The 14,011-nt window shown below is 48.9% G+C and overlaps 1 protein-coding gene across 4 annotated transcripts in view; it reads left to right on the forward strand.

The window, feature by feature from the left end:
- The first annotated feature begins 2,340 nt into the window (after window positions 1-2,340).
- Window positions 2,341-14,011, forward strand: part of EFR3B (EFR3 homolog B) — an 88,563-nt gene continuing 76,892 nt past the window's right edge. For 2 of the 4 annotated variants that reach the window (XM_073897082.1, XM_073897083.1), the window contains exon 1: window positions 2,341-2,565. In XM_073897082.1, the coding sequence (XP_073753183.1) occupies window positions 2,481-2,565 (85 nt within the window). In that variant the 5' untranslated portion in view covers window positions 2,341-2,480. The remainder of the gene's footprint in view (window positions 2,566-14,011) is intronic. The other 2 variants (XM_073897081.1, XM_073897084.1) reach the window with 2 other exon arrangements.

Raw genomic sequence — 14,011 nt, forward strand, 5'->3', positions numbered from 1 at the left:
GCTTGAATCCCTGCTTGATATTTACTAGAGTCATCGCACCTCTCTGGGTCTCAGTTTCCCAGCTGCAAGATGGGAATAGCACTACTGACCTTGCAAGGTTGCTGAGAGTGTTGGCCGAGATAAACTGTGTAAAGCGACCCAGAACCCAACGCATAATGCGCACACACTGTGTTATTTCTTCTCCATTTTCCTTCCTGCCATATTCATCACCATGTTTTGGGGTCTCTGCAGATACAGAAAGAATCTAGTTAGGATAGAAATCTCAATTCTGACTTTTCCTCCTTACCACAGTTCACCTAAATAGCTGATAGCTCCTTGATGTCTTTTCATGGGCACACTATTCTGGATATTGGGACTCTTGGTTTCTGCCCTTATATTGAAACTGTGAGCCAGGGGCACCTGAGTGATGCAGTCAGTTAAGCATCTGACTCTTGATTTCGGCTCAGGTCACCATCTCAGGGTCTTGAGATGGAGCCTCGCATCAGGCTCTGTGCGGAGTAGGGGGTCTGCTTGTCCCTCTCCCTCTCCTTCTCTCTACCCTTCCCCCTGCTCATGGCCCTGTGCTTTGCCATGCTCTCTCTCTCTCTCAGATAAATAAATGAAGTCTTAAAAAAGAGAAAACAAAACTGTGAGCCAGAAGATTGTGCCCCCACCCAACTTCCTCATATGGAAGTAACACCTGCCATCTCACTCCATGAAGACAGACAGTGCACTTGCCACCGTGCTGCAAGCACCAGTGTTTAATGAGTATACTTTCTGCTGAATGGAACTGTGAGCTGGGAGTATCTCCAGGTGTCCAGACCAAGCTTGATTCCAAATTCTCCCTTCTGCCCTGGTTCAGGTATAACTCTCAGCAGATCTCAAAGTCACCTGACCTCCTAAAACTGGAGAATAGAGATAGAGCTTCTTTGTAAGTCATATGAGGGTCTAGACTAAATGTGAGATCTGGGAACCCTCCCAGGTTTTCCTGGGGGGCCTCCAGCACTCACATGTGCTGCTGAGAAGTAAAGAGGTAAAGGAACAGGAAAAAAAAAAACAACCTGGAAACAGCAAGGGAGTAGGAGGAGATGGTGAGGCCCGAGAGAAACAGGAAACATGAGCTTGGGGTACAAAAGAGAGAGCACTGTTCCAAGAGTCCAGCAACCAGGATTCTCCCTCCAGTTCTGTTCCCTGCCTTGGGTGAGGAAGGAAAGAAAGAAAATAACTGTGTGAGTACCCACTGTGTACTTTCATGTAGGTTTTATATAAACTTCCGAATAGTCCTGCAGGAAGCTGAGGTTCAGAGAGCGTAGATGACTGGCCTGCAGACATGCAGCTCAGTATCTAGGAAGAACACAAATTAACCACCTCAGTTTCCCCTTCTGTCCAACGGGAGACATCACGCCATCTTTAAGGTTGTTACCTCCCTCACTGCTACTTGTAGAATATGTTAGGGACAAAAACCTCAACCATGGGGTAAGGGGAGAAACTAAGGAATAGGTGCTGAAAGGAAGGCCAGGTGAATGTCTGAGATGCAGAGGAGGCTGGATGGAGAAGCCTTAGGGAACCCCTGGGCTGGGCCAGAAGATATCATCAGGGTGTGGGACGCGAGCCCTCTGCCTTCGGTCTGTTTCTCACGTGGTCCCAGAGGGTGAAGTCGGCCTGGGGGCACAAGTAGAGAGGATCCTGGGCGCAAAAATTGTGAATTACACGACATAATCTGGGAGAGGAAGAGCAAGCGGGCTTCCTGCAGGACTGAGGGGGTGGGGTGGGGTGCGTTTCCCTCTACCTGTCCCAGGAAGGACGCTCTTTGGTAGCAAGCGCCCGGCCCGCAGGAGACTGGCGGGGAGGGCCACAGCGGAGTTCTTAATTAGAGAATGGGGCTTCGCTAAGGGAGCCAAGGAAGGGAGAAGATTTATTCCTCAGTCCCTCTTCCTTGCGTCCCCTGGCTCAGCCTACGCATCCTGGACAAATCGGGGGTGGGGAGGGGTACACCTGCAGCTTCGGGAGCCCCTGCTGACCCTCGGGGCCCACGGGTTAGGGGCGATGTCAGCTGTCTGCCTGCGCATTCCGGCAGGGACAGGGAATTTGAGGGGGGGCGACTTCCCCGAAGAACGCTGCAGCTGGAAAACGCGCCCCCCAGGACCTGGGAGCGACAAGCTGGGAAAGGCGCATCTTGGGGTTCAGGTTTCTGGGGAGGCCGCCGGGGCCGCTGCAGGCAGAGGGCGGGAATTTGCCTGGGGCGGGGCGGGGCGGGGCCGGGGGGGTCGGGGCGGCCTGGCAGTGGCCGAGCCTGGGGGAGGGACGTCTCATTAGCATAGCCTCCTCCCCTCCCGGCGCGGCCCTGCACAGCAACCCGAGCGGAGGCCGGCGGCGCTCAGCCTGGGCGGCTGAATGGGCGCGCGGCTCCCGGCTCCGGCCCTTCCGCGTCCCGCCCTCGCTCCCGCTCCCGCCCCGCCCCGGCCTCCGCCGGCAGCCGCCATCCGCCGCCCAGGCTGTGAATGAAAGGCAGGCGCCGCCGGGGCTGGCTGCAGGCGACACGGCGACGCGGCCTCCCCGGAGGCGCTCGCCCCGCGGAGATGTACGGTAAGGAGGGCTCTGCCTCCGGGCTCGCAAACTTGCGGGGCGCGGACCATTGTCCCCCTGCGGGGCCCGGCGAGGCCAGGGGGCGCGGACTCGGTGGCCGGCTGGGCTCTTTCTGTCGCTCTGTGCGCGCGCGGCTGCGCTGAGGGGACAAAGATGCTTAAGGCCGGGCTCCCTGGGGTTCTCGGAAGTCCTTCGGGCGGGTCGTTTGCCGGCGTGGGGCGGGTGGGCGGTGGTACGTCAGGGGGCGGGGGACTGGGGTGATCCAGAGCAGCGGCGTTGTGGGGAAAGCGGGTCTCCCTTGGAGCCACGCAGGCAGGGAGCGTTGGTGGAGGTGGTCTTGTGACAGCATTCGCAGAATTAACAAAAGCGGGTTGCGCTGGGGAGTTTTATGCGGGAAGCCGGTCTGGGATTGCTGGGAGAGCTCGCTGCCTGCCGTACGCGGGGCTCCGAGGATGAGGGGGGCGGCGCCGGTGCAGAGGGCTGGGGCGCGAGCCAGTCCTGGGAGTCTCTTGTCGCCGCCCCTGGATGGACGTGGCCTCTGTCCGCCCCTGCCGCCCGCGGGTCCCGGGTTCCCTAACTTGCAGATTTGCCATCCGCAGTGATGTAGGGAGGAGACGCTGCTGAGGGTACAGCGCAGCTCTGGGGAGTCGGCCACCTTCTGGCTGCTCCCCCTCCCACTTCCCCAACCTCTCTTCCTCCGTTCCCCAGCCATCCCCTCAACTGATGTGCAACAGTTAGCCAGACCCTACTGATGCACAGTTCTGCTTTAAAAATTTGCCAGGCATTTCTCTGGTTTAGAGGCAGTGTGGGTGAAGAAAAGAGAGCGCTTTGGGTCTCACATTGTATCTCTAATGAATGGAGCACTGGAGACCCAGACCAGTCTAGAAATCAACTGCCTTGCAGAGCCTCCAGACGCTCTGAGCTGGGGTGTGTGTGTGTGCGTGTGTGTGTGTTAAAGAGAGAGAGAATGAGAGAGAGATGTGATCCCGATGGACGCAAGTCCATCAGGACCCAGGTCCTGGGTTCTGGCAGCTATTTAGGACCAGCCAAAACACTGGTGCTGTGCTCACCTTCCAATGCCACTGCCAGGTAGGGGCTCAGGTGGCACCAGAGGGGTGAGTATTGGGAGAAGAGCGAATTCCCGATTTAACCCACAACTGAGGCCCTCTCAACTGCCTCACTCTGCACAAAGACTGTGAGTCACAAAGTTTGGTGGAGGCAGAGGAAGCTAAGCATGGTACAAAGGCTCTGCAATCAGTGGGCCTTACTATTTAGAAAGAGAGAGAGACATTCGGCCTTTTCATCAGTGTCCTTTCCTGTCCTTTGGTCGCACATCTGCATTTTTGAACCAGGTTGAGATATCAGCAGATCCCCTCAGCAAGTATGATTTCTCTTGGATGCACCAAAGGGAGGGGAGGTTGATCTGAGAGCGTGTTCTCCTGGCCAGTGGGGACTCTGCAGGAAGGTAACAAGGTGGTTGCTTTATAAGCCGGAAGGTTGTGAGGTTCTCAGGAGAAAGCTGTATTTTCTTTCTATTTCCCCCCTATTCTTTTCTGCAGAGTATGCAGCCTGAAGCTGCAGATCACTTGACAAGAGCATGTGACTGCAGGGCACCTGCAGTGGGGAAGGAGTTAGGACCAGGCCCATCAGAATGGGGAAGAATTAGGAACCCTAGTTCTGCTGGGCCACCTCATTGCATTTAGTCTGAGACAGTTTCATAACTGATCCAGGATATCTGGACATTGGGGGTCCCAGTTTGCCTCTGTTGTGTGAAGCAGATCAAGGAGGAGTTGGTTGGTACAGAGAGGTGAACTGGGAAGCCAACATATCTTGGTGTTATTTTTGGATACACCACAGCTTTTTCATTTCTCTGTTATGTTTTTATTCCTCCAGATGCAAACAGAGATGGTACTTACTTCTAAATCATTCATAGAAAGATTATAAAGAAGGAATCCTCTGGGCAGTTGCCTGCAGCAAAGCAAAGTCACGCCAATGCTGGTGGGGAGATTATTACTGAGTCTTGCTTAGTGCAAAGCCTTGTCTTAGGAGGTGTAAAAGGGAGGCTGCTCTCCAAGGGGAGGGCTCAGTGGCCTGGATTTCAGTATTTTGTTGAATTTTGTGAAAAGAAAGGGTCCGTGTGATACTTATAATCATTCTCTCTCCAGCAGTCAAGAGAGTGATGAAAAAAGAAGTGGATTGAGAGGTTGGGAAGGCACAGAGCCAGACTTCTTATATTTGGTTCTTGTTTTCCAAGTGATTTGCCAGAGTCGACACAGTTAGGTGGAACAGGGGGAAAATGAAAACAGGCTTCCTAGCTCAGTGCCCCTCCCCCCTCAATGTCTTGGGTAAATGCTCATTAGGAAAATGCCACGAGGGATTTTATTGACTGATGGGCTGTGAGGCCCGCATGTATAGTCAAAAGTCACCTAAGCTTTAGGTTAATGTGTCCCTTGACCACCCACCATGGTGACTTGATCACACTATGAATTTGTAAAACCTGACTCCCGTTGCCACCTCTCAGCTGCTTGGAGATCTGGGACAGATCTCCCTCAGCTCCCCTCTTCCCTCCTTCTCACCTCACCTCAGCCCCTGACAACTCAGTCTTGCTGCGTTCCTCAGTCTCCTCCCTCCCCTTCCTTCTGTCTGTGGAAGAATAAGGGTCCCTTTTCTTGGCTAGAGGACACAGTGCTATTTGGGACAGAAAGAATCTTAGAACTGGAGTCAGCCCATCTCATTCAAAGAGCCAGCTCATGGCTATGTGACTGCAGACAAGTGGGGTCATCTCTGGAAATTACATCTCAGTATGAACTGGTAGAGTGCCCATCTATACCTCCCGAGTCTGTGGTGAGCCTCAAAGCTGGGCAGTGGGTGTAACAGTGCATCAGGAGGTTCTGCACTCACAAGACAGGTTGCTTGAGAGCCTGGTCCCTTCAGATCCTCTTGGGCCTTTACCCTTCTCTCTTCCTCTCTGCCAGCTCCTGAGATGGCTGTTTGCATCACTTCCCACCCCAGCTTAACCACACAGATCATCTTCCTTCACTAGCCACTCAAGCCCCTGAACTAGTTCTGCTTTCCCTTCGCCAAACTCACCCCCGCTGCCTCCTTACCACGCACTCATTTCTAAATCCCACTCACTTTCTGGAAATGGCTCTCCAAAGGGGCGCAGGTGACTTCCCACAGTCTTGTTTATACCTAGGAACACAGGTTGATAAAGTAGCTGGAAAAATAAAAGCACTTGGTACTGGGGTAGAATGATTGTAGGCACATTTTCTGGAAAGAAAAGGGTTCCCCTTAATGTTTCTTTTGTGTTTTGAATTGTATAACTAAGTTTCCCTATTCCTCTCTCCTGGGATGGAGCCACAGTGGTCCTGCCTGGGAGTGTCCCACTTGCCCACTGAGGTGGGACAGAGCTCTCTGAGAAATGCTGCCCTCCAGGATGAGGGCAGTGGGCCATGGAGAGCGACTAGATAGGATTTCCCCAGAACTGTATACAGTCCATAGAGCCCGATCCCACTAGAAAAAAGCTGCTCACCTCTAGGTCCTGCCTCATCCTCAACATTTGCCTCTCTTCATGCTTTGTGATTGAGAATGAGGACTGTAGGGGAGTGAGCCATGGCAGACACCTTTCTGTAAAGTGTGCAACACTTGGATGGTGGATGGTGTGGAGAAGCTGCAAGGTGAAGCTGACTCCCTCTGAGGTGCAAGGCTCACTGTTGCAGAAAGCTCCACAGCTCCTGCTGCTCCCCATCACAGGCAACTCCCACCACACACACACACACACACACACACACGCGCGCGCGCGCGCACGTGCACACGCGCGCACAGGCTGCAACCTCCCCCCCCAAATCTTGAGGCTCCTGCAGCCCTGTGGTGCGGTGGTTGGCTTGGGACAGGAGCTGTGTGTCCTGCCTCCCCCTTATCCCCCTTCCCCGCCAACTCCTTTAAGTCTTCTCAAGAGCGGGGCGGGATCTCCTTGCAGCTCACCGTTCAGTGAATCCAAAGGCAGTTTTCTTTATGCCCGTGTGTGAAAGTAGAAAGTTAATATTACTTTACAGAAAGTCTAGAAAAAAGAGGAGGGTAAACACTGTCCACAATCCTACACCCTAAAACCAATGTTTTCAAAAAAATATCATTATATGAATGACCACTAGGATTTTGTACTCACCTTTTGCCCTTTCCTTGTGATTTTTTGCCCCATCCTGGCTGGGTTACCCTGGGTAGGAGGGTGAGGGAGCACCGAGGGCCCCATAGCCTGGGTCTGAACCCTGACTCTGCCCTTCAGGCAACCTTGGACCTGAGCCTTTCCGAACCTGTTTCCTGGCTCTACAAAGATGACAGTGTCCGCCCACCTCACTGCAGAGATTAATCAGGATAAGAGAGTTGCCCCCACTTTCTCCCTTTCCTCAGCTCTCTCCTCTCTGTTTCTTAATAAAAAAGCCAGGGGGAAACAAGAATTATGTCCCATAAGCTTAGTATCTGTGCAACAACAACAACAACAGCAAAGAAAAATCTAATTTGAAAATCATCCTTTTTTTCCCCTGGTAGTCATACAATCCTTCTAGAAAATCTGGAAAACATAGTAAACTATAAACAAGTATAACTGCTTTTACTGTTTTGATATCTTTCCTTCATGCATTTGTTTATGTGGTTGGAATTATTCATTTTACATAATTTTACATCTAATTTTATATATTTTCTACTTTAATATTGGAATATAAGCATCCCTTCCCCCCCCCGCCCAAGTTAATAGCTGCCGTTTTTAATGGCTATGTAACAGTCTACTGAGTGGAAGTATAATTTCCTTCCTGTACCTTTAGGTTGTACATACAGTATTATAACCCTAGGAAGGGTACCAAAGCTTTCTCTGAATTTTAGAATATTTCCCTAGCAGCTCTCCAAATGAGTTGATCAAGGTATATGAACATGTAAAATATTTGTTACATATTGTCAAATTATTTTCAGTTTGTATCAATTATAATCCCACTAGCAGTTGTGAGAGTACCTAACCCCCAGTACTCTCAAAAGCATTAAAGATTGAGATTCCCGCAACCTGTGCTAATTTGATAGAAAAGTTGTATCATTTTAACTTGTATTCTTTATTTCTAGTGGCCAAACACTTCGTATGTTTTTTAACCATTTGCATTTTAGTGAATTTTCATACCAGTGAGTGCTTTATTTATTGAAGATATCAACTACTTGCCTGTCATTTGCTTTATGCTTTGTGTTTTGAGGGGAAATAGATATACACTGTCAAGTATTTCTGGAGTGTCAGCTACATATGATACTCCAAAGGGCATCAAGGGGGATACAAAAACATAGAGAAGCCCTTTCCATCAAGAAGATTTCAATTTCAGTAACCAGGTTGTAAAACGCGCAAGACTAAATGATATAAAGGTAGATTCAGTAAAGTTGCACGGCGTTGCAGGATGCAGGAGTTACTCATTAGATGTTCAGCCAGCAGTACCTCCAGGTGGAAGACACCACTGTGAGGTGGAGCCTTTTGAGAAGACTTTAGAGGGGGTCTGAAGGCTGGATGGAGAAGGGCGTAAGGGTGTGCCAGGTGGAGGCACCAGTGTGAGAAGGCTCACGGACGTGGGGAAAGAGGCCTTTCCAGAGAGAATTAGGGGTGGGGGCTTCCTGGGTTTGGGCAGAGGTTAGGTGGGGAATGACTTGATGGAGCAAGATAAGGGCTGTTCATTTATCTCTATGAGCGTTAGGAGCCATTGAAGATTTTAAACTGCCAAAAGGCTGATTTGCACAATTGATCTTTTAGGGAAATGAAGCTGGGGGCACTGGGGCCACTGTGCAGAACGGGGGGGGGGGCGATGAAGTGAAAATGAAGAAAAGCAGAGATAGTTGTTGCAGCCACAGGTAGTTGCCGAAGGAGTGAGAAGCTTTGGACCATTTACAATTGTGCACTTTCAGTGGAAAATGTTTGCCCCTTTTATTTTTATTTTATTTTATTTTTTTAAAGATTTTATTTATTCATTTGACACAGAGAGAGAGACAGCGAGAGAGGGAACACAAGCAGGGGGAGTGGGAGAGGGAGAAGCAGGCTTCCCGCGGAGCAGGGAGCCCGATGTGGGGCTCGATCCCAGGACCCTGGGATCATGACCTGAGCCGAAGGCAGACGCCTAACGACTGAGCCACCCAGGCGCCCCTGTTTGCCCCTTTTAAAAAAAGTGGTAGGACTGGGGAGGGGGGATTGAAACTTTAAAAAAAAATTCCCATGCTACATAAATGTGGGTTATATAAGCACATATAGAAAATAGTTTATTTTTCTCTCTCAAAAAATTCAAAAAATTTTTTAAAGAAAAAGAAAATAGTTTATTTTGAAATAGGTGCTAAATTACTTAGGGCTGTAAAGTTATTATAATCTAACTTGTTCTAAAGATGATTTGGAGCCTATACTTTATACACACACATATACACATGTACACATATCTGCATTACAATAAATAAAGAGATCAGAGCAATTAAAGTCTAAGAATTATACAGAAAAAAAGCTGAGAATAAAGTTATTTCAGGGGGAAAAAAGTGCATACCAGCAGGCCCTGTTGCAAATTCAGTTTTGAGTTTTCTACAGGAAATTCAGTTTTGAGCTTCCTGTAGGCTGAAAAAGAGGGGAAAAGTCATTTGCAAGACTCATAGCATCTGTAGATATGTGTTTTTTTTATTCAATTGCCTAGGCCCAAAACAGCTTTTTGAGATGCTAAGATCTGAAAGAAAATCCTCCCTGAGTTCCTCCAAAAAGAGGAGATATTTCATAAATATTGGTCTAAATTAGATTTTTCTTTTGCTTCTGTAGTTCCTTTAATCTGTTCTATACCAGTCTGGAGAGCACTGAGACCTGTCCAAATCCAAGTTTGTGGGTTCTGATTCCACACCTTGAAATTGCCCCTGGCTCTGTTCTCAGCTTCCTTCCTAGTTTGCCATAAGCCAAGACTCACTGAGGCTCTTGTCCCCCTTCATGGATGTGATTTCTCCTTCCACGGATGAATGTGAGCCTTCAAAGAGGTTGCCCCCTGGAGAAGCCATTCCTGCCTTTACAGTTACTGGTCACTCCCATTCATGTGCCTTAGTTTACCTCCCGGCACAGCTAGTTATCACAATCTAGTATTTCTCTGGTCTGTTCTCCATGAAAACAGGGAACTCATTTCTCTCTCTCCTTACTGCCTGTTTGAAAGGCAGGGAACTCATTACCGGCGCCTGGGTGGCTCAGTTGGTTAAGCGACTCCCTTCGGCTCAGGTCATGATCCTGGAGTCCCAGGATCGAGTCCCGCATCAGGCTCCCTGCTCAGCAGGGAGTCTGCTTCTCCCTCTGACCCTCCCTCCTCTCATGTGCTCTCTCTCTCTCTCAAATAAATAAATAAAATCTTAAAAAAAAAAAAAAGAAAGGCAGGGAACTCATTTCTCTCTCTCCCTACTGCCATGAAAACAGGGAAAACAGCATACCCTCACTATGAAAACAGCTCCATGAAGACAGGGAACTCATTTCTCTCTCTCCCTACTGCCTCTTTAGGGCATAGGACACTGCCTTGTACAGAGTAAGGCACTGGAAAACTTTATTCAAAGAATGACTCCTAAGCTAAGTGTCATCTTTTTTATCTACCTTGTAACTCCTGACCCTCTACGTATTTCAGCCTTAAATGTGTTTTGAATAGCAGTACAATTACTATTACTTCAGTTTCCATTCACTGGGCCCTACTGTGTGCCAAACAGTAGTCTAAGCACTTTTTATGTATTAACTGACTTAATCTTCCCCAAACTATGTTAGGGATTATTTTTTTTAAAGATTTTATTTATTTATTTATTTGACAGAGATAGAGAGAGAGAGTACAAGTAGGCAGAGAGGCAGGCAGAGGGAGAGGGAGAAGCAGGCTCTCCGCCGAGCAGGGAGCCCGATGCGGGACTCGATCCCAGGACCCTGGGGTCCCGAGCTAAAGGCAGCCGCTTAACCAACTGAGCCACCCAGGCGCCCTATGTTAGGGATTATTATTTTCATTTTAGAAATGAGAACATGGAGGCATTGAGGGGTTTAGTAACCTGCCCATGGCTACACAGTTATATGATAGGACTGGGATTTCAACCTAGGCGGAGTATGGACACCCCCCCCTCCTTGCCACAGCACTGGCCCTGTAATATTCTGAATGTTTCAGAGAATCCAGGCCTTTCCTTTGCAGAGCTCACTGTACCTCACACTCATGCATGTCAATTTGGCTGTGCAGGGGAGTGCAGAAGACAGGGATGGACCCCTGAGGGGGATGTGCCTTCCCTTTGGGCCTAAGCCAGTCAGCACGGAATCTGGGAGCCCTCACTTCTCGGTGGGATCCCCTGCCCCTGGGCACCCTTCTTACCTCCTTTGTCATTGTTTTGATTTGTGGGAGAGCAAGGGCCCCGGGAAAGCCCTAGCTGTGGATAAGTAAGTAGAAGAGGAGCCAGGAGAGCAGGTTGGTGGGGCCAGAAGACAGGATACAGGAGCCCGTGAGGGCATGAGAACCAAGGAGGCTTGGGCGTGCATCTCAGAGACAGGGACAGGTAGGGGGGCAGATGGGGGCTGTCATGACCACCACGGAGTCGCGCACATGCCTAGATGGCAGCGTTCTTAAGGACAGGCTCCACGGTCAGTGCTTGACCTGAAGGAGAACAGAGACTGGGGACCTTCTTTAGCAGGAGGACCTCATGCTTCTCGACAGTTTGCCTATGAATTAAAACTCCTTCCCTGTGTCTTCAGGTCCAGCCAGTCTGGATATGGGAATCGCTGCCTCTGAGGGGTGGGTCAGGACTGAGTGGTGTGTGGGAGAGGGGGACAGGGGCCCCAGTCCCAGATGGCTACTTCCTAGCCAAAGGACCCTGGACAGTTCCCCTCCCTCTGAGCCCATTTCCTCCCCTGTAAAATAGGGATAATCAGTCTGCCTGATGTAGTGAGAGTATGCTCGGGGGTCAAATGAGATAATGTCTAGCTGAGTGTGTTTCCATTGCAGAACACTATGCCTATCAAGGGTGATATTATCCCCATGCAAGCAATTCTAATGGATGCTTCTGGGGCATGCCCATGACCTCTCCAGAAACACTGACGATCCCTGTGTACGAGGATGGAAATGTTATGTTTAGATTGTGTTTGTTAAATGCCTTAGATGGAAGGGTCTGGTAAAAACAATGTAAAACCAGAGAGCTGCTTCCATACTGTGAGCTAGACCCCTGCCTCTGTGAAATCTGCCTGCCAGATTGGGCCCCTGAGATGGGACAGCCGTGACGCTGATGATGTTGAGAGCTTTCCGGTCTCCTAGAGGACCAGCCACGGATTGGCGGTCCGTGACCATGTCCCTTTTCATCCCTGTACCAGAAAGACAAGAAAATCTCAGAGACCACAAAGAGGGCAGACATGGCCCCTTTAGCCAAGTCTTACACTATGCTACATTCTCTTTTTTTCTTTTTATTAACATATAACGTATTATTTGTTGCAGGAGTACAGGTCTGTGATTCATCAGTCTTACACAGTTCACAGCGCTCCCCACAGCACGTACTATGCTACATTCTTGTGCCTTCCTGACATTTAGCAATGCTTATTCCACGTCATTCTACTCATTATCTCCACTCAGAACTGTCCTTGGGTGGTGGATGCCATTCTTTCTGTGGTTGAGCTGAGGGCACAGAGATTTGGAAGTCCAACAATTTGCTCAAGGTCATGCAGCTGGTGGAAGTCATTTCTCTCCACTGTCTTCTAAGCAGGTGCTCACAGAGCTTCATGTGAGATCAAACACTGCCTTTGTACCTTGTGGCAATTAGTGTGCCTTATGCCAATCAGCAAATTTCACTGCAAGGGAAGAATTCCAAACTGAATATTTGAGTAGATTTGGCATGGATTCCTTGTAGGTTTATATCTAGGACTTTTAAGCTCAGTGCCCTAGTGCACATCCTGTGGTCTGACTATAAATCTGAGAATTAGGGCATCTGGGTTCAAATACTGACTTTGTCATCACCCTATAGAAGGACCCATATAAATTCAAGCACCTGGGAAGCAGGAGTGTTAGCTTCTAATTTGGCAGAGCTCCACGCTTCATCTCCTGCTTATTGAGAGAGACTTCGCTCTGTGTCCCAACTTTCTTTTTAGGTAGATAATACTTTAAATAACATTTATAAATTGTATGAAAAAGAATCCCCAAATTACAAGAACATTTGTAAAGACCTTGGCAGAGATCCCTTAAAAGGAGTACCTGTAATAGGATGTCTTCTCACTACTTGTACAGGAGGGATGCTTCTAGAGCAGAAGCATCCAAGATGATGCTGAAAAAATCAAGAGCTCCGCAGCCTCCTGCCATGTCTTCTTTGGGTCCCCACTGTATCTTATGCTCTGCTGTTATTTTTGTCATTTATTTGTCACACCGAATGTCATTTCTTTCTTTCTATGCTAGATCTGTGACACTCTTGAAGACACAGCCTGTATCTTAATTATCTCTATTTTTCCTAGCATCCAGCAGAGATCTTTGGTATGTAGTAAGAGCTCAGATGTTTGCATTGAACTATAAAATAATTATATGTGCCATTTATCCATCCATCCATTCATCCATCTAAACGGAGCAGCCTATGTTTCCAGGGCACCAATGATAGTGGGCAGGGCAGGGGGGGCGGTGTCTCAGAAAGAACCCTGTAGTGATAGCAGCAATATTTCACCATTTTACTTTGTCTTCCCCCATTGATCATAATGCTGTATGGAGTAAAGAATGTGCCAGAATATAACCATTTGAATTTTCCTCTAGACTTTGACAGTGTTCGTCATGAGAAACAGTCGCTTGGCCTGCCCGCAAAAAATGGTGAAGGGCAGTTAGAGAGACATTCTCCCACATTTCCTCCTTGGCTTGTGGAGCTCAGAATAAATGTCACGATCTTTTTCTTCAAAAAGGAAGGTCACTTAGTAGTATAATTATGGGTAAATCTTTATTTTGATTTCCATTCATATCTTTTGTGCATTATTCTTTCGTAAAACAAGAAAGATAAAAAGGCCCTTGGAGGCAAAGGCAATGAAATGTGTTTTTGCATTGCTTGGAAGCACCTGACCAGAATGTTCCTGGATAAAGCACTACACAGCCTTGTGCACCCTCAGTCTCAGAGCTGGAGGGTGGAGGCACTGAGCGGAAGCACCGGTGTGCGAATCTTGGTCATATACAGACAGAATAGAAAAGGGAACAAAACCAAGGTCTTCCCATATTGCTCCCATCAAACTCCTGAAAGTGCCTGGTCCTACGAGCTGCCTGGGCCAGCAGCTGGTAAATACAGTACACACATCTGTCTTGAGAAGTTTTGCCCCAAAGCTATTCCACAGCACCGCTAAGAATGTCCTTTTCCCCCCAGACAACACTGTCAGAGAAGAACAAGGCTGAGTGTTCTGAGGAGTGGGCGGTGCTGGACGTCGTACAAGGCTTTCCTTCTGCTTGGTCAAGGACAT

Source organism: Callorhinus ursinus, unplaced genomic scaffold, assembly GCF_003265705.2.
Source record: "Callorhinus ursinus isolate GAN/ISIS: 27379988/994484 unplaced genomic scaffold, GSC_fseal_2.0 scaffold10, whole genome shotgun sequence".
Taxonomy (NCBI): domain Eukaryota; kingdom Metazoa; phylum Chordata; class Mammalia; order Carnivora; family Otariidae; genus Callorhinus; species Callorhinus ursinus.